At 46.0% G+C, this 19108-nt stretch overlaps 1 protein-coding gene across 28 annotated transcripts in view; it reads left to right on the top strand.

The window, feature by feature from the left end:
- OGDH (oxoglutarate dehydrogenase) overlaps window positions 1-19108 on the top strand; it is a 474703-nt gene that overhangs the window by 409085 nt on the left and 46510 nt on the right. For 11 of the 28 annotated variants that reach the window (XM_015133615.3, XM_015133616.3, XM_077996821.1 and 8 more), the window contains 2 exons: window positions 7875-8066; window positions 10233-10335. In XM_015133615.3, coding sequence (XP_014989101.1) covers window positions 7875-8066; window positions 10233-10335 — 295 coding nt within the window. Of the gene's footprint in view, window positions 1-7874; window positions 8067-10015; window positions 10107-10232; window positions 10336-18941; window positions 18987-19108 lie in introns of all 28 variants that reach the window. The other 17 variants (XM_077996814.1, XM_015133612.3, XM_015133613.3 and 14 more) reach the window with 2 other exon arrangements.

The following is a 19108-nucleotide window of genomic DNA, read 5'->3' as shown; positions in this document are numbered from 1 at the left end:
CAGAGCAGCCTTGCTTTCCTCTCCCACCCCGCTTGTCTTACTCTTCGTTTCTCAGCACTTGGATCCATTCTTTGAATTTACACGTTTACTGGTTTTTCTTATTCTTGTTGAGAGTAAGAATCTCATTTTAGTCATCTTCCTGTTCACAAATCTTATAGTATGCCACATATAGTTAATAGATATTTGTTGAATTGAATGAGAATTACTGGATTTTTAGAAATAATGGCATTCATGGGCCCAGCATGGTGCCTCACGCCTGTATCCCAGCTACCGGGGAGGCTGAGGCAAGAGAATCACTTGAAACTGGAATGGGGGTTGGGGGGTGGTTGCAGTGAGGCGAGATCACACCACTGCACTCCAGCCTGGGCGATAGAGCCAGACTGTGTCTCAAAAAAAAAAAAAAAAGTATTCATTTTTTGACATGGTACATCCTTCACACATCTGACACTCTTAGGAAAATGTTTATGTGTGGTAAGAACTTCATCAGAATCCCATAGCCCCTTGTAGGGCTCAGAAGTTGGCCTTCTGGAAGTGAGTACTTTCCTTCACCGTTCCCCTGGCCCAGGACCCCTCACTCCTTCTAGCTCACCTTTTCTGGCAGCTTCCTGCCCCTTGAATGTCATTTACAGCCTTGCCCACTTACCTTAACATTTTAACATTTTTTCCCTTATCAGTGACATTGTCATTGAATGGCCAGAGAATTAACTGTCTGTGACTGTATATTTGAGGCAAGGCAAGGGGACAGATATTTTCCTTACGTTATTAGTTGTGCAACAGAAGCCAATTAAGAGATTGGAGAGGTGAATAACACTAGTGATGGGTTGCAACTTGGGTGTGGAGCTGGGCACACCCGCGTACGTCACTGTGACTCAGAAGTCCATGTCACTGCCCTGAGCCAAGTACTAAAGTAAGACCCAAATACCACACTTACTTCATAAAGAAGCCAAAGTCTGACTGCCTCCATTTCTCATGAGTGAAAAACTATTTCTGTTATAGGAAACTTTTGTCTTCAGTGTTTCTGATGGTAGCAGGCTATTAGATTGTGTATTCTTAAGTCTGATTTTCCCCATTACTGTGCTTTCTCCTTTTCACTTCTGCTTTGTCACTTGGAATGTTTCTAGAAGTAGAAGTCACTGCCCCTGCCCACATCAGACTGCAGTTCCGGGACATCCAGGCAACAGCAAGGGATAATTAGGAATAAATTTGGCTGGAAGAAAGGGAGAATGCAGCTTAGGCAACTTAAACCAACAGGCTTATTTTTCTCACTTAGTTAAGAGAGCTGAGGTTGCCTGACTCAGCTCAGGTTCTCAGTGAGCCATCAGCCACCAGGTGCCACCTTCCAGTGAGTGGGCTTCTATCCCTTCCAGGTGTCTCTTCATGCTCCATGGGAATTAGATGGGACATGCTTTGGCTCTCACTTCCAGAAGCTTTCTCTTCGTTTCGAAGGGGCTTCCCTTTGCGCTGGCTGGTCAGTGACTCAGCCTAGTCTCGATTTATGCCCCAGGATGGGGACAGACAGCAGGGGAGAGATCTCAGGTTGAGATGAGTATACAGTAAGGGCTGGGAGTATCAGAAGGGGAAACCCTCTCCCAGATAGTGACAAAGCTAAGCGACCATGTGAAGGGAGAGGACAAACATCCCATGGAAAGAAGGGTAGCTGCCAGGCCTGGGGGAAGGAAGGAGCATGGTGCCGGGGCATGGGAGCAGGTGGACAGGGAGGGCTCTGCAGGTCCCCTGGAACCTAAAGCCAGGGGTCATGGAAGTCAGATCCAGATTCAGGTGTTCAGAGGATGAGGCAGGGGTGGGTGGTTTGTGCTGGAGAAGAGGTATCTCCTTGGGGAGTGGAAGATGTTGGAGAGATGCAGGGTTGCAGGACAACAGGGAGGTGGAAAGAGAGTGGGGGATGGACTGTGGCATCTGGCCCCCTGCCAGGAAGGAAGTGGCCCCACTGGTGACTCATACAGGGAGGGGTGGGGCCATTGGGTGGCTGGGAGCTCTGGTACTTGGGCAGGTCTGGCTTCCTGCTGCCACATCTGTTGGGAGGTGAAGCCCGTAGGCCAAAAAATGACCCTCATTTTCAAAGCCTTTTTGAATAAATAAACTTTTTTGAGGTTTAACTTACATTAAAATTCACTTGTTTTAAGTGTTTAGTGCAGTAGGTTTTGCCAAATGTATGCAATCACTACACTCGATACAAAACATTCTATCACTCAAATTCAAAAACTTTTCAGTATACCTCCAGGTCTTGGTGCAAAGAGGGCTTGCTGTTGTTGAGTGTGCAGGCTCACCCAGTCCTGGAGACAGAATGGGCTCTTTGTCTGAAGGTAGGGCAGGGTGCTCCCCCAGTGGTGTGGGAACTGAGCCGACCAGAGAGTGAATGGGATGCATGGTGTAAGATGAATAAGGGAAAGGCTGCAGAAGTTGCATTCCCAGCATTTTCCTTCCCGGGGATTCCCAGCAGCTCAGCAGTACCGGTATGAACCAGTTTTTTTCTGCCCGCCTCCAGCATGCGCTGAATTTCCGTCTGTGCAGTTGTCCTCAGCCAATTGAAAATCACCTGGAGTTTTATTCCAAGCACAAAAGAAGGTCAGAGAGAGGAGGCCCGATGATCATGATCGCCCTCTTTCCAGGGCCTAGGCTGGAAGGAGTCCTGCAGCCTTTGTGCTCTCAGGACCAGAGAGCTGACTTTGTGGAAATTCCTTTCATTTTATTGTTGAGCCCAGAAGCTCCCAGCTCTCTTTGACAAGGTTAAGCTAGGATAAGAGGCACTATTACTAGAGTGACCAGAGTTCTTTATATAAGTGTTGCTCTGCTATTGCTCAGTTAACCTTATTAATACCCTGCGTGGTGACTGCTGTGTATAAATTCTGCCAGTGGGAATATGATTGACATTCCAGTTGTTCCAAGTAAGTTAGAAAAGCCCACAGAGAGCCTCAGTAAAAGTTAGCTATACCTATCACTGCTGCTATTATTTTTTTTTAATTTTTTACTGTTTTAATTGTTATTCAAAGCTAATTTTATTGAAAAGAAGTAAACTTGTGATTTTGCTGTGACTTTTGGCTCTGGATTCAAAAGTGGATATTGTCCCCTAGGATAAAGGAGGCTGTTTATACAGCTGGAGAGACTCTTGATCCAAGGTCTTGCTCTTGGGTGACTTGGGTGACTTTGCCCTGTGTTTCTGGAAACTTAATGGGTTTTATGAAGTAGAAGAAAGACAGTATGTTTTAAGGGTTTAATAAAGTTTGGGTTGTGCTGCTCTCTTGTACTTACTGGGGTTGAGGATCATGCCCTATCTGTGAACCTTGTTGTGGCCCCAGGGAACTAAGTAAGTGTCCACAGCTAGACTTGGGGTGCGGGTCACATGGTGTGAGGATAGACATTCTAACACTGGAGCAAGTTTGGGTTAAAGAAAACTTTGGACTATGTTTTTTGTAGGGTTTTTTTTTTTTTTGGATGGAGTCTCACTCTGTCACCAAGCTGGAGTGCAGTGGCATGATCTCAGCTCATTGCAACATCCGACTCCCTGGTTCAAGTGATTGTCCTGCCTCAGCCTCCCGGGTAGGTGGGATTACAGGCACGCATCACCATGCCCAGCTAATTTTTGTATTTTTAGTAGAGACAGGGTTTCATCATTTTGGCCAGGATGGTCTCGATCTCCTAACCTCGTGATCCATCCGCCTCGGCCTCCCAAAGTGCTGGGATTACAAGCGTGAGCCACCCCACCTGGTCTTTTTCTCTTTTTTTTCTTTTTTCTTTTTTTTGGAAACAGGGTCTCGCACTGTTGCCCAGGCTGGAATACCATGGCGCAATCTCAGCTCACTGCAACCTCTGCCTCCCGGGTTCAAGTGATTCTCATGCCCCAACCTCCCAAGTAGCTGGGACTGCTGGCCTGTGCCACCACACCCAGCTAATTTTTGTATTTTTAATAGAGACGGAGTTTCACCATGTTGGCCAGGCTGGTCTCAAACTCCTGACCTCAGGTGACCCGCCCACCTTGGCCTCCCAAAGTGCTGGAATTACAGGATTACCCTGCGCCTGGCCTGATTAGGTTTTACGTGACAGTGGCAGCTTGCTGTTGGTTCTTGCTGTGCAGGAGTGGGATACAGCCAGACTGAACTCCTGCCCAGTTACCTGCTGTATTCGAGGGGCTTCTCCTTTTAGGTCAGATCCTCAGTTATTGGAGGCCTGGGTAGAGGCCAAGAAGTGCAGTCATTGGTCATCCCTGTTTTCACAATGAGGATAGATGTCCAATGCGTGTGGTCCCCAGTCATCTCTGCTTCTAGAATGTAGGGAGCTGTCTGCCCTGCTGGAAAAGGTCCGTGAAGTCAGAAGTACCTGAGGGTGTCCAGTGTGTTTGTGCACAGCCACCTTTTAGATCCCTGTGTCCTTGACAGAACCAGTCATGGACTGAGTGGGAGGCAGCCTTTACTTTGCCTAGGGAGTTGATACTGAGACATCCTCTGTTTTATGTCGTAAGAGTAAGTCAGTTTTTTTCTCTGGTGGAAATACTGCCTTTTCTCATGTTGGAGAACACTAAGTTTTTGTGAGAACCAATTTAATGGAGGAAGATTGAGAGAATCTCTTTGGAGATTCCAAACTCTGGGTTACTTTAGCAAACATTTTGATAGCATCTGTTGAAAAAGAAAGTTTAGGCCCAGCATGGTGGCTCATGCCTATAAACCTAGCACTTTGGGAGGCTAAGACGAGCAGATCACTTGAGCTCAGGAGTTCAAGAACAGCCTGGGCAACATGGTGAAACCTCATCTCCACAAAAAATATTTAATAAAAAAATTAACCGTGAGTGGTGGTGCATGCCCGTGGTCCCAGCTACTCAGGAGGCGAAGCAGGAGAATCACTTGAGTCCTGGAGGTGGGGGTTACAGTGAGCCGAGATCATGCCACTCCAGCCTGAGCAGCAGAGCCAGACCCTGTCTCAAAAAATAAAAAAGAAAGAAAAGGAAAGTTTGCAGCCTTTTTTCATGTTCCTGATTGTTGGGTTACATTTGTATAAGATGCTTCTATAATAGGTTTTGTGGGAGGTGCCAGAAGAGAACCCCACATCTCACTTCTACATCAGCCAATACAACAGAAATTCACCAGAAAGGTAAAAACAGTAAAACCTCAAATAGTTTGATTTGTAAAAACATTTTAAAGGCTGGGTGCAGTGGCTCACGCATGTAATCCCAGCACTTTGGGAGGCTGAGGCGGGTGGATCACGAGGTCAGGAGTTCGAGACCAGCCTGGCCAACACGGTGAAACCCCGTCTCTACTAAAATACAAAAATTAGCTGGGCATAGTGGTGGACGCCTGTAATCCCAGCTACTCGGGAGGCTGAGGCAGAAGAATCGCTTGAACCTGGGAGGCAGAGGTTTCAGTGAGCTGAGATTACACCACTGCACTCCAGCCTGGGCAACAGAGCTGGACTCTGTCTCAAAAAAAAAAAAAAAAATTAAATGTAATTCACGTAACATAAATGTCATTATTTGGCCTGATCCTGGTGACTCACAACTGGATTCCCATCACTTTGAGAGACTGAATCAGGAGGATTACTTGAGGCTGGGAGTTTGAGACCAGCCTGGGCAACAGAGCAAGAACCTGTTTCTTTAAAAAAAAAAAAAAAAAGTCATTTTTACATGTACCATTCCGTGGGGTATTATTTTGTTTTTAACAGATGGGATCTTGCTGTATTGACCAGGCCAGCCTTGAATTCCTAGGCTTAAGTGATCCTCCTGATTCTGCTTCCCAAGTGCCTGGGACTACAGGCGCATGCCACTGCACCCAGCTACAGTGGTTTTTAGTATATTCACAATACTGTGCAGTTACATCTCTGGTGGTGGTTTTCTTTAAATTATTTTTTCTGAATGCCAAAAAAAAATGCTTATTATAGAATGTTTTAAAGATTCTACAAGAAAGAAAAGGGAAAGGAAAAAAAAAAGTATTTCACAAAACTCCCTTCAAAAACAGATTTCACTGAGAGACCAGACTCCCCTTCATGAGGCAGATGGTCCAGGCCTGCGCGTTATCATTGTGTGTTTTCTAGTTTGTGTCTAGCAGCAGTATATAGCAGTGCTCTTGGTATTAGGACCATCTGAGTGATGTACATCTATGCCCTAGCCAGCATTATAAAAGAACCTGTCTGAAAAAACCAGAAGACCTTAAGGACCAGCATACTGGATTCTGTAGCCATCTCTACCTTCTTATCTCTAGACCCAGACAGACCCATTTGATATCCACCCATATCCCAGACAAGGAGCACATCTGGGTGGCATCTTGTTAGAAGGAGAATGCAAAGATCTCATAAAGTTTTGCCTTTGCCTCTCCAAGTTTTTCAAGACAGTCTTATCAGAGTTTATTGATGGAAGAATTTTAGAGGCTAGAAAATGTATTGCAGGAAAGAAAAACAATGTTTTTATTTTTTTAAAACTGGTGTTTTGCCGGGCGCGGTGGCTCACGCCTGTAATCCCAACACTTTGGGAGGCCAGGGCGAGTGGATCACTTGAGGTCGAGAGTTTGAGACCAGCCTGGTCAACAAAACCCCATCTCTACTAAAAATACAAAAATTAGCCAAGCCTGGTGGCATGCACCTGTTATCCCAGCTACTCAGGAGGCTGAGGCAGGAGAATCACTTGAACCCGGGAGGTGGAGGTTGCAGTGAGCTGAGATCATGCCACCACACTCCAGCCTGGGCAACAGAGCGAGACTTCATCTCAAAAAAAAAAATTAAAATAAAATAAAATAAATAAGCTGGTGTTTAATCGTGCTTTTCTTTTCTTTTTGCAATGCACTTTTGTGAAGTCTTAGTATGTCTGATCTCTTAAATATTTTAAAAACTTGCATCTTTGTATGAGGTGAATAAACTATTACAGTTCACAGTATCTCTGCAGATTGTAAATCAAATAATTCAGACGTGAACTAGCCAAAAATAGTAGGAATATAAGTGAATTATAGTTTTTCTAAGGAAATTCAAACTGATACTAACACCTGACTTTTGTGAAGTACTTGTGAAGTATTAGACTGCATGCTAATGCCTTTAACTAGGGTAGTCTTTACAGCATACCTATGAAGAATGTATATCTTTCTCTCCTCATAGATGAGAAAACAACACAGAAAGGTAACTCACTAAGAGCTTACCTCTTGAATTTGAATTTTTGTCACCAACACAGAGATCAGATTTGAATTTCCATCTCTGACCCCACACCTTGAGCTCTGAGCTCCTGAGTGCCCCCTGAAGTAGCAATGAGATTATTTCTCTGTGCGATCAATGCTGCCTCTTACAAAGGATCAGGTTCTGCTTTGTATCCAGGGAAGTGAAAGGATATGAGCAAGGTGACCCTGGGCTCTTCACAGGCTGTGCTGAGCCCCTAGGGTCTTGAGGGAGGCGCTTAATGGGGTGTGAGCATCTGGCACCCCACAGAAGAACCGGTAGGGTTTGCAAACCTATAGACAGAAGGTCAAGAGATCACCTCCCAAGGGCTGGGGCCTGGGGAGAAGGCTGAGACAGTAAGTGTCTCTGTTGACCTACTTCCTGAGTCTGTCCCCAGGCCCAGTGTATGGGAGCCGAGGAGAGCTGTCTGGCATTGGGCCTTTGGGGTATGTGTGTTAATGGAAGGCGGCCACAGGGCATCTGTGTTACAGCTATGGGGGTCAGAAAGTGCATCCCGAAGACCAAAGGAGTGGAAAGCAGGGGGCCTGAATGCTGAGAGAAACCCACCATTTGGGAACAGACAGAGACCCCACTGTCCAAAACAGGAGGAAGCGGGCTCAACCAGCCTGTGGTAGACTTGCCTTGCCTGCAGAGAGCAGTTGTCTGTGGCCACAGATGCATCCTGGACTTAGGGGAGCAGTGAGGTAACCCTGTACCTTCTTTGTCTTTAGTCATGGGACATTTTTTTTCGCAACACGAATGCTGGAGCCCCACCGGGCACTGCCTACCAGAGTCCCCTTCCCCTGAGCCGAGGTTCCCTGGCTGCTGTGGCCCATGCACAGTCCCTGGTGGAAGCACAGCCCAACGTGGACAAGCTCGTGGAGGACCACCTGGCGGTGCAGTCGCTCATCAGGGCATATCAGGTAAGGTGGGCGCTGACTCTCCACACGGGAAAGGGTGCAGTGTTCCTTAGGTCATGCCTCATGGGCCCTATTGACCTTTCTGAGTGTATGTTGTCGTTTTACTTATACCTCCTCAAATACTAGGTGCTTTCTCCCTGCTTTGGGAGGCTAAAAAATAAATACACGAGAGAAAAGGAACCAGGCTAGCCCTATTTGAGCAAATCTTCTGGCACCACTAATGCCTGCCCCATAAAGGGCTCCTTATTTCTTTTCCTTACTTGGCAAGAAATATTTGTGGGCAGGGAAACCAAGTCAGTACCCGGGCATCAAGGAGAAGTGCTGCCCATCCACCCATGAGCCGTGGCTGGGAGGGGTGATGCTGTTGGGTAGTTGATGCCCCCTTCCCAGTTGCTAACAACTGAATACTATAAGAGAAGAAAATCTATAGAGTTTGAGGATATGGAAGCAGGGAGAGGCAGTTGAGGGTACAGCTGAGCCTACAGAGAGTGATGAGGGGCAGGGGAACTCTCCAAAAGCATTGCAGTTAGTGGCCAGTCTCATTAAGCAAGTGTTGAGCAAGACAAGGCTTTTCCTCCCTGTCCTTTCCCAGAGCACAATGACAAAGTTTTTCTAGGATGTCCACCTGATACATGGGGAGAGCCCAGAGTTCAGATCTTAAGACTTCATCTGTGATAGTTCTAAGGAGGACAGGTGGAGACAAGTGAGCCTGGTGCTTCCCTTCTGGAAGCTCCCATGGGCATCCAGGACCCTGCCACCTGTTCTTATGTAACTGCTTTGGTGGCAACAAGGGGACTCATGTGCCTGGGCTGTCTTTTCTCTCTCATGCTTTGGTTTCTGGTGGCGTGGGCCATTTCCTGTGCCAGCAGGGCAGCAGTGCAGGTGTTGTAATAGGGCAACATGGGGGAGGTCCTGGGTCTCTGGCCCTTCATGCCGTGGCCTGGCAAGTAAGGCTGTCTTCCCTGGGGCAAGTGTATTCTGCCTTAGAATGGAGATGCATGGAGTTTTGTAAATGCCATAATGCTTTAAAGTGCTGTCCACGTGGATATTTGCATAAGGAGGAGGCCCAGTGGTGTTTCTTTATCACTGCCTGCACACAGTTGGCCTCAGTAACAACTTCAGCCTGATCTTGCAGTGACTTACCAGCAGCTGTTCCCTTCTCAAATTGCTAGCAAGAAATAGTGAAATAATCTTAAATTGGAAGGGATTTTCTTTCTCCTTTTGGTTTTTAAATAGTTCAAATCAGATGCTTTAAGTCTGTGGTGTAGCAGGGTTTTTTTGTTCTGACTACTATGTGCTGACCTACTCGGCAGCAGCCGGACCGGAACCCTCACTCCTCACGGGGATATATAGTAAAGGCAAACCTTCTCTTAGTAAGATGACCTCTTAACTGCACTCCTTCCCAATAAAGGCCAACACTTAAACCTTCATTTTCCTCCTTAGGAAAATTTTTCTTTAAATTTGATTTATTTATTTTAAATTGAGATAGGGTCTCACTGCATTGCCCAGGTTGGCCTCAAACTCCTAGGCTCAAGAGATCCTCCTACCTCAGCCTCCCAAGTAGCTGGAACTACAGGCATGTGCCACTGTACCCAGCACCTTAGGGAAGTGTTTATATTCTGAGCTGAGGCAGGCTTCACATTGGAGTAAGAATGTTCAGCACATCTCATTTCTGTTTATCCATGGAAACTGTATATGATCCCAAGAAAGGATTGTTTCAGACTCCTAAGTTTGTCATAACCTGAGTTTATCTCTTTTTTATAAAAGTACGTTTGTACACAGTAGTGCTTTTAAAATAAGTTATTCCAAGACTTTTAAAAACTAATTTTGTCGTATGGGTTTATTGGTGCCGTGTTCCTCTTTGCAAAAGGTTTGCATAATGTATGACTCTTTTAACCCTCCCCACAGCTTGCTGGATCTGCTTAATGACTTACTTGTGTTATTGCTTCCAGGTCAGGGGTCACCACATTGCAAAACTTGATCCTCTCGGAATTAGTTGTGTAAATTTTGATGATGCTCCAGTAACTGTTTCTTCAAACGTGGGTGAGAATTAAGCTGTAAATGCTAATTTTAATGTAATTTTACTTTTTTTTTTTTTTACCCCTTCCCTCTTTTTTTTCTTCTGTCCTTTTGTGTGTGTCCTTCCCTCTCATCGTTGCCCACTCATAGATACGAGGGCACCATGTAGCACAGCTGGACCCCCTGGGGATTTTGGATGCTGATCTGGACTCCTCCGTGCCCGCTGACATTATCTCATCCACAGACAAACTTGGTGAGGGTCTGAGAGCAGTCAGCTGCGTTGCTTGAGCTCCTCTCGCTGTGCCACGACCTGTGGTAGCCAGGATGTCCAGGCAGGAGGGAAAGGCTCTTAAGTTTCCTTTCGTTCTGATCACTTAAAATTTATCAGTATTGCAGCCTTAGTGTGTTTTGGGCAAGTTATTTTTATCTTTTTCAGCCAGATTGTCTAAGTCTCAAAATTTGAAAATAAAATTTTGGACAGAAAGGTTTGTGGCACAGGGAAAAATCTTGTCCACCTGGGGCAGGTGGATCAGAAGCACTTCAGAGTATAGCTCTTTTGGCTTCAGGTTTTCAAATGTCAGTGCAGCACTGCCTTCAGTGAGGCATATCCATGAGTCCTTGCTCAGGAACTGCTGACACAGCCATCCTTTTCTGAAGCCCGGTGTGGCCTGCCCTTGACCAGAGGCTGTGTCCCTTAGGGGACGAATTCCAGAGCAACTTGTGCGGTTTGGGTCTCCTGATTTGTAATTGCCGGTGATCACACTGAGGAAACTTTGGAAGGCATTCCCACAGCGTCAGGAGGTCAGGGCCTTTGGGAGGTGCATGTATGGAGCACATTGGGGTTTTGTCACGGTTGCCAGAAGATAGTCCCACCTACATCCCCTCCTCCTCATGAAGTGAGGTGTTGTGGCTGGGCTCTCACCTGCAGTTGCTTTGCAGAGTTAGTCTGCTTTACGTCACTGTGCTGCTAACCTGTACTAAAGAAATTATGATGTGACTAATTTTTAAATGGCCAGGTTGTTCACAATAGACACTGTGCATGCTGATGAAATTGATGATCACTTACCTGCCTAATACTGCTCTTGGGATGGGTACGAAATTAGCCTCCTCACAGGCACTTTCGGGGAATAGTGCAGACAGTCTCTAAGGTTCTGCAGTGCCTGAATGTCTTTATAGGCATTACCAAGTTATGTCTAGGGGATGAGGCATTAGTCATGAAACATCATTGACTTTGGAATTGGCATTGATGGTTTGTAATTGTTTTTTTTTTTTTTATACCAGCCCTTTAGTAGATTTAGGAAGGGAGTTTAGAGAAATCCTCTTGAATTTTATTAAGGTCAGTTCAGATTGTAGACTAGGCACGAGTTGAACCCTGTTTTTTCATTCCGTGGTGACAACTTTGTGCTCCCAAGAAGAGGGCCTCTCTTTGCAGTGTCCCAGGAGGTCTTGGAGCCTCTTCTCTACTGCTCACCCCTTAGTATAGAGATTCTCCCCGCTGGCACTCCCAGTCCCATCACATCCTGTCTGCCCTGAGCCTCTCCAGCCCTCTGTGTTCACTGCCCCCAGAGACTTCTAGACCTGTGGGGTCCCCTTCAGGTGCTCAGAGCAAGCCAAACTCCCAGCTGGTAGACCTGCTGCTCCCTGATGAAGAGCACAGGCACTTGCACCTGGAAGCCACCTCTTCAGAGGAAAACATCCCTCTGCATTTAGGCAGGGTAGGGGAGCTGTGGAACGCACGTTTTCTTTTTTCTTTTTCTTTTCTTTTTTTTTTTTTTTTGAAACAGAGTCTTGCTCTGTCATCCAGGCTGGAGTACAGTGGAACAATCTCAGCTCACTGCAACCTCCGCCTCCCGGGTTCAAGCAATTCTCCTGCCTCAGCCTCCTGAGTAGCTGGGACTACAGGTGTGCACCACCAGGCCGAGCTGATTTTTGCATTTTTAGTAGAAATGGGGTTTCGCCATGTTGGCCAGGCTGGCCTTGAACTCCTAACCTCACGATCCGCCCACCTTGGCCTCCCAAAGTGCTGAGATTATAGGCGTGAGCCACCGCGCCCAGCTGGATCGCTCATTTTTTTACAAGCAGCAAAACATTCGAACAGGAGAGGACCAGATGAAGTGACCAACTCTCCCTCTCCTGCCAGAACCTGCATTGTCCCAGCTCCTGTCCCAACTCTGCCCGTTAGTATAACTAGGGGAGCTCTAAAGCTCTCCTCTCTCCCGCTTCAGACTAATATCAAGAGGGGCCACACCTAGGTGAGCCCAATCCAGCATAGTCTTTTAAGGGTGAGAAACCCTAAGCACTGTCAACATATGCACTAATTTCCCATCTCATTAGTGGCCAAGGCAGGGCCAGAATGTAAGAATCTCTTCCCAGGCCATCACAAGGTCTCACCATATATTTCACTCTGGAATAGTGTCCTCAGGTATTTCTGTGAGGTTTGTGGTTCCAGATTCAGCAACAACATCATGGTGAGGGTGAGAGAACAAGAGGACTTTATAAACCAAGAAACTAAAACATACAGAAGTGGCCCTAAAGCTTCCTGAAATCCTTTGAGGAAGGAAGACTTCTGACCTCTCTGGCCAGGAACCCTTTGGAACCACTGAGAGAGAGAGTCAGGGAGTAGTTTCTACGTTTCAAGAGGAAGGTGCATTTTAATCCTGTGGATTTGAAATAGTGTGACCTAAAAATCGCAATAAAGTCTTCAGGTACAAAAAATGGAAACCGTGTAAACTTGTTAAAACATTTGGATCTGTAGAAAAATTGGTCTCGAACTCTCACCCTTGATGTATGCATGTTTTCAAGAAAACAGCAGGTCAAATGTGACCGCTAGACAGTTTGTAGAACACTGCAAGACTCGTTAGACAGTTTGTAGAACACTTCAAGACTCGTCATCTCATTCGAACCTCAGGGAGCCTGGACTCTGGAACCACACTCCCTGGATTGGAATCCCAGCCCACTATTACTAGCTGTGTGACCTTGGGCTAATTGCTTAACCTCTCTGTGCCTCAGTCACCTCATCTGTAAGGCAGGGGTGATGGTATCAACCTCCTCAGGTGGTTTCAAAATTGAATAAACTCCTTAAAGTAGTGCCTGGACTTTACTATGCTCCAAGTGGGCTTACTAGCAATCTTTTGAGATGAGTAGCTGCCAAACTCTCTGGTAATAAGATAAATTCAGAAACTGAGAGGTCAAGCAGGAAGACCAGGAACACACAGGAGTTAGTGGTGAAGACTGCCCTGTAGCCAAATGATAAGGAAGCAGCGTAGCATCTAGTGCAGGAATTCGCAAACTAAGAAGTGAGGACTCTACATGGGGGATGTTTGGGACCCAGAAGAACTGTTTGCCAGCTTAGAAATGGGGCAGTAGAAGGGGATAGGCTGAGTGGCCACCTGGTGACCTGACCAGTGTGTAGACTGCGGGTCAGGGACCATTGTGCGGTAGTGTCCAGTGTCACATGACTATTTCCCCAGAGCTAGGATTCTTCCCATGTCTCTACTTAGCCGCCGTTCCCCCATCCCTGTGGATGCAGGCACAGTTTCTGCCTCTCCTTGGGGAAACAGGCTCAGAGCAGTGATCATATCCATGTTTGAACATAGCCTTTGGTGCTTCCGTCAGAGCTTTTTCTGTCTTTTGTTGGAAAAGCTCCACGTAGGGGGCAGCGATGGAGGGCAGGAGCCGTTGGCAAAGCCATTCATTCTCAGAGGGCACTGATGATGCTGCCCTGAAAACACTCTGCCAACTGAGCACCTGGGTGGTTGGCCAATTTGGTCTGCAGTGCAAGCAGGGAATTCTGTCCACTCTGAGTTTTTTAATAAAGTGGAATATATGCTATAGTTTCCACTGAGTTGACCTTTTATGACCATTTTTGAAAAGTTTGGGAAATTCTGGCTTAGGGCACCTGTCTTCACTTCTCAGAAATTCTCCTGGTCCCTGAAGTGATAAGGAAAGATAATTAACAAGTAGACTCTTGCCAGTTAGGAGAGACTCTACAGACACAGAACTCCTCAATTGCGCCAGAGTGTCAGGATTTACCATCAGATGTTATGGACACACTCTTGCCCTCAGTTTTATCTTTCAAGTGTAGCACGACAGAACTTGTTATGAATACAGTAAAAAATATTGTTGAGATGGTAGGGCTAGTGTTTTATTACTATTATTATTAATTTTATTTATTTAATTTTTTGAGATGGAATTTCGCTCTTTTGCCCAGGCTGGAGTGCAGTGGCGCCATCTCGGCTCACTGCAACCTCCGCCTCCCAGGTTCAAGTGATTCTTCTGCCTCAGCCTCCCGAGTAGCTGGGATTACAGGCACCCATCACCATGTCCAGCTAATTTTTGTATTTTTAATAGGGACCGTGTTTCACCGTGTTGGCCAGGCTGGTCTCAAACTCCTGACCTCAGGTGAGCCACCATGCCCAGCCTAATTAAATTTTTAAAATTTAAACAGAGACAGTTTCACCACATTTCCCAGGCTGTTCTCAAACTCCTCTGAGCTCAAGCAATCCCCCTGCCTCCACCTCCCAAAGTGCTGGGATTACAGGAGTGAGTCACCATGCCCAGCCTAGTGATTATTTTCATTAACAATTTTTTAAATTAATTTTAGAACAGTTTCTCAATGTGTGGATTATGTTCCATAATTGTGCAGGTGATGGCCTGAACGGAGGTAACTTTTTTTTTGAGACGGAATTTCGCTCTTGTTGCCCAGGCTGGAGTGCAATGGCATGACCTCAGTTCACTGCAACCTCCACCTCCTGGGTTCAGGTGATTCTCCTGCCTCAGCCTCCTGAGTAGCTAGGATTACAGGTGCCTGCCACCATGCCCAGCTAATTTTTTGTATTGTTAGTAGAGATGGGTTTCACCATATTGGCCAGGCTGGTCTCGAACTCCTAACCTAGGTGGTCCACCCGCCTTGGACTTCCAGAGTGCTGGAATTACAGGTGTGAGCCACCACGCCCGGCCAGAGATACCTTTTTAATGAAGTGTCAAAGTTAGGGGTCAGTTTCCAGGTAAATCCCCAGATGCCCATCTTAATTTGTGCCAGGCTCTACTATAGACCTCATTTCCCTTGGGAAAGAAGGTTGAGCGTTCCAACATGAGATGCTTTATTTTTTTATTTTATTTTATTTTAAAAATAGAGACAGGGTCTTATTATGTAGCCCAGGCTCATCTCGGACTCCTGGGCTCAAGCAACCTTCCTGCCTTGGCCTTTCAGAGTGCTAGAATTACAACAGTGAGCCTCCGCACCCAGTTGAGACGTACTGAATACACATTTCTCTTCACTCACATTCCATAGTGAGACTCCTTGACAGCAAATTTGCAGACCTGGAGAATGAGGCACCAATCTCATGTTATAATATCCCTGAATGAATCCAGTCAGGTCGGGAGGTAGTGGCAACCCAACATCTTGTGGTAGGAGGGCTCATAGGGAGGCTTTCTCCACTGGCTCTTGAAGAAGGGTCATCAGTTGAGGTGCCACGGTAGATATGGGGGTATATTGCAAAACACTAGAACCAGGGTATTATCAATGGAAAGGTCTAGACAGTGAGGCCCAACAGTGAGGCCCACTCATTTGCCTAATTAGAAACAGTTAGAGACTTGCTTAATTAGAAACTCTTGCCCTCAGTTTTTTCATGCTGTTGTTTGGTTTTTTTTATTATTATTTTTGTTTTTTGAGACAGAGTCTCACTCTGTCGCCCAGACTGGAGTGCAGTGGTGCAATCTCAGCTCACCGCAACCTCCACCTTCCACATTCAAGTGATTCTCGTGCCTCAGCCTCTATCAAGTAGCCAGGATTACAGATGTGCACCACCATGCCCGGCTAATTTTTGTATTTTTAGTAGAGAAAGGGTTTCACTGTGTTGGTCAGGCCGGCCTTGAACTCATTTTGAATCGCCTGCCTTGGCCTCCCAAAGTGTTGGGATTATAGAGGCGAGCCACCACGCCTGGCTCAATTTTACCTTTCAAGTGTAGCATTTGAATTAGTTTCCCACTTAAAAATGCCACTGTCTGTGGTTTCGATATAAATTCTATAGTATTACTTTTCACAGTGACAAAAATGATTGAGATGTACTTTACTGGGTTTTTTGTTGTTGTTGTTGTTTCTTGAGATAAAGACTCGTTCTGTCGCCCAGGCTGGAATGCAGTGGCATGATCTTTACTCACCACAACCTCTCCTCCTGGATTCAACCAGTTCTCCTGCCTCAGCCTCCTGAGTAGCTGGGACTACAGGCGTGCGCCACCACACCAGGCTAATTTTTGTATTTTTAGTAGAGACAGGGTTTCACCATGTTGGCCAGGCTGGTCTCGAACTCCTGACCTCATGTAATCCACCTGCCTCGGCCTCACAAAGTGCTGGGATTACAGGCGTGAGCCACTGTGCCTGGCCTAAGTAATTTTTTTTTTTTTTTTTTTTTTGAGACGGAGTCTCGCTTTGTTGCCCAGGCTGGAGTGCAGTGGCAGGATCTCAGCTCACTGCAACCTGTGCCTCCCAGGTTCAAGTGATCCTCCCACTTCAGCCTCCCACATAGCTGGGATTACAAGCATGTGCCACTATGCCCGGCTGTTTTTTGTATTTTTAGTAGAGACGGAGTTTCACCATGTTGTCCAGCCTGGTCTCAAACTCCTGAGCTCAAGTGATCCACCTGCCTTCATCTCCCAAAGTGCTGGGATTATAGGCATGAGCCACTGCACTCAGTGAGATGTACTTTAATGTGAGATTTAAACATAATTAAAGGAGAATTAAAAACCAATTGTATAAATAAATGGAAAGAAAGTGTGAAACTTCTCTCCCATTTACCATTGATGTTTACAAATTGCTAATGCCATTTTAGGGAATGAACTTGAGTTAAATAGTTAAAAAGTCAATTTAAAAGTTCAAAAATGTGGCAGAATGTCAACCACTTAGCTCTTGCCTTTCCCTGACAACCTGCTGTCATTAACAGCACAGCGAGTGATGACAAAGTTTCCACACATCCTGCTGACCTTCCAGGGCTCTCCGGTTTGTTCCTTTGGTGGCTGAGAAAAATAAGCTAAAAATAGAGTTGATGTTTAATTAGCTTTTGTAAATTTCAGAGTGATACAGAGCAGTTCATTTAGTAAACATTGATTGCCGTGTGCAGCGTGCTGTGCCACAGATAACTGAGGAGCTGGAGATGAGGTTTCCTAAGTGACTTGGGAGGGCGGGGCCAAGCTAAGAACATACCCAGGGTGGTTGAAGCCATGGGCGATATGGTCACCCTCAAGGAGAATGAAGCGTGGCCAAGCAGACATCTGACATTGGAGAAGATTCTTTGACTGGAGATACCCAGAAACTGGTAAACCAAGTCCCCTAGGTCCTGGCGTCACATTCCTGCCTCTGTGCTTCACTTGGAAGTACTGTGGCCAACTCTCCATCCACTCCCTCTCCCCTCCCTCACACACCTGCACTCTTCAAGAAGTAATTTACAGTGCTTCAAAGCACTCAGGTGTTGGAAAATCTGTGTGCTTTCTGTAAATTGTGACAACCAGAATATCTTCTATTGTTCTCTTCACTCTCCTCTTCTTTGGTTTGTATCTTTTGTTTGCCTTTTATTTTAAAAATACAAAAAAGTACAGATAAAAGTAAGAGCATTCACATACTCAGTACTGAGAATTACCACATTACCTTTAGATTTTTAAAAATGGGAATGAGTATTTAAGGTTCCTTTTGAGGCCCTCCCCTGTGTGAATCCTTACCTGGAGTCTGCAGGGTGACTAACATACACCTCGGAGCTCCACAGGAGCACTCACAGCATCTTGACATGGTCTCATGTCTTGGTTTTGAAGATTGAAGGAAAAATTTAAGATTCTTCATCCTTGCCTTAAGCAAAATATCGACACTTAGATATTCTGTTGTCTTAAGAGCCACTTGGCTCTGAGTTCTTCAGAGGTTGTTGTTCCTTAGGGGAAGGAGACAGTGTGGCTTGCCCAGGACTGGAGACCTGCAGCCCCTGCCACAGCCCTAGGAAGCAGGCCTGTTTCCTGGGGATCTGAGTCTGACTTCAAAGGAAGCGCTCGCTGGCCTTTCTCTGCACTCCCAGCACGGAGAGCATCCCCAGTGACAACACTCTGAGTCCTCAACCATCAGCCTCTCTGTGTGCCTGTGTTACTGCCTTCCTTCCTGACCCTGCCCCCAGGCCCACACGCCCAGACAGCAAGGGTCAGGAGCATGTTTTGTGTATCCAAATAAATGTCTTGATTTCACCAGTGGCTCAGAAGGCTGTTTATGTAGAGTAGAAATCTGATGAAAAGCGTACAGGTAGAAGGAAATGTACAGCTGTGCAGATGTGGCTGTTGCTCTTGGGTTGTTTTCAGCTCTTCTTTTCTAGTTGCCTTCTTGAGATGGGAGATCAAGGACTCCTTCCATTCTTGAGAATTCTTCAAAGTCTTACAGTTTAGAGTAGTCTGCCCCCTGATCTAGTGCTGAGAAATGGCTACTCTAAAAGTTAGGCTTTTTCATTTTCTTTTCCTTGATTTTCATCTCAAAGTAGTGACTTCCCAGGAAAGTGCTGTTATCCGCCACTTCTTGAAGCTAAGGAGATGAGGAGCTCTCAAACGACACTGCCTGATGGCTTTCCATGGTCAGGGTGCTAACCTCCCCTCCTTCTGATTCACCTTATTCCAGCTGTTCTATGAATCATTTCCATGTTTAACAAAATTGATCCCCTGATCATGTAACCCACCCATTTCTCCCTTGATGTGTGTGTGTCCCTGTGATGGTGTCTGTGCTACCTGTTACTGCGGTAATGGTGTAGGGTTTTGGTGTTTGGGTCTTTTTAAAACTAACTCTCACCTGTCTTTTTCCTTCTGCGCTCACCCATGATACCCCACTCTGCCTCTCAGATCTTGCAGTTTTCAAGGAACGACTTCGAATGCTAACAGTAGGAGGTATGAAAATAATGAGCCTTTCACCTTTTCAGAGTTGAGGACTTCATTTGAATAGGATGTGCAACTTTTCCTAGCATGCAATATGGGGAAAGTTGACACAACTTCTGTCGCGTGTTTTTAAG

This window comes from Macaca mulatta, chromosome 3 (assembly GCF_049350105.2).
Source record: "Macaca mulatta isolate MMU2019108-1 chromosome 3, T2T-MMU8v2.0, whole genome shotgun sequence".
NCBI lineage: Eukaryota > Metazoa > Chordata > Mammalia > Primates > Cercopithecidae > Macaca > Macaca mulatta.
This window is presented reverse-complemented; position numbering and strand designations above follow the sequence as displayed.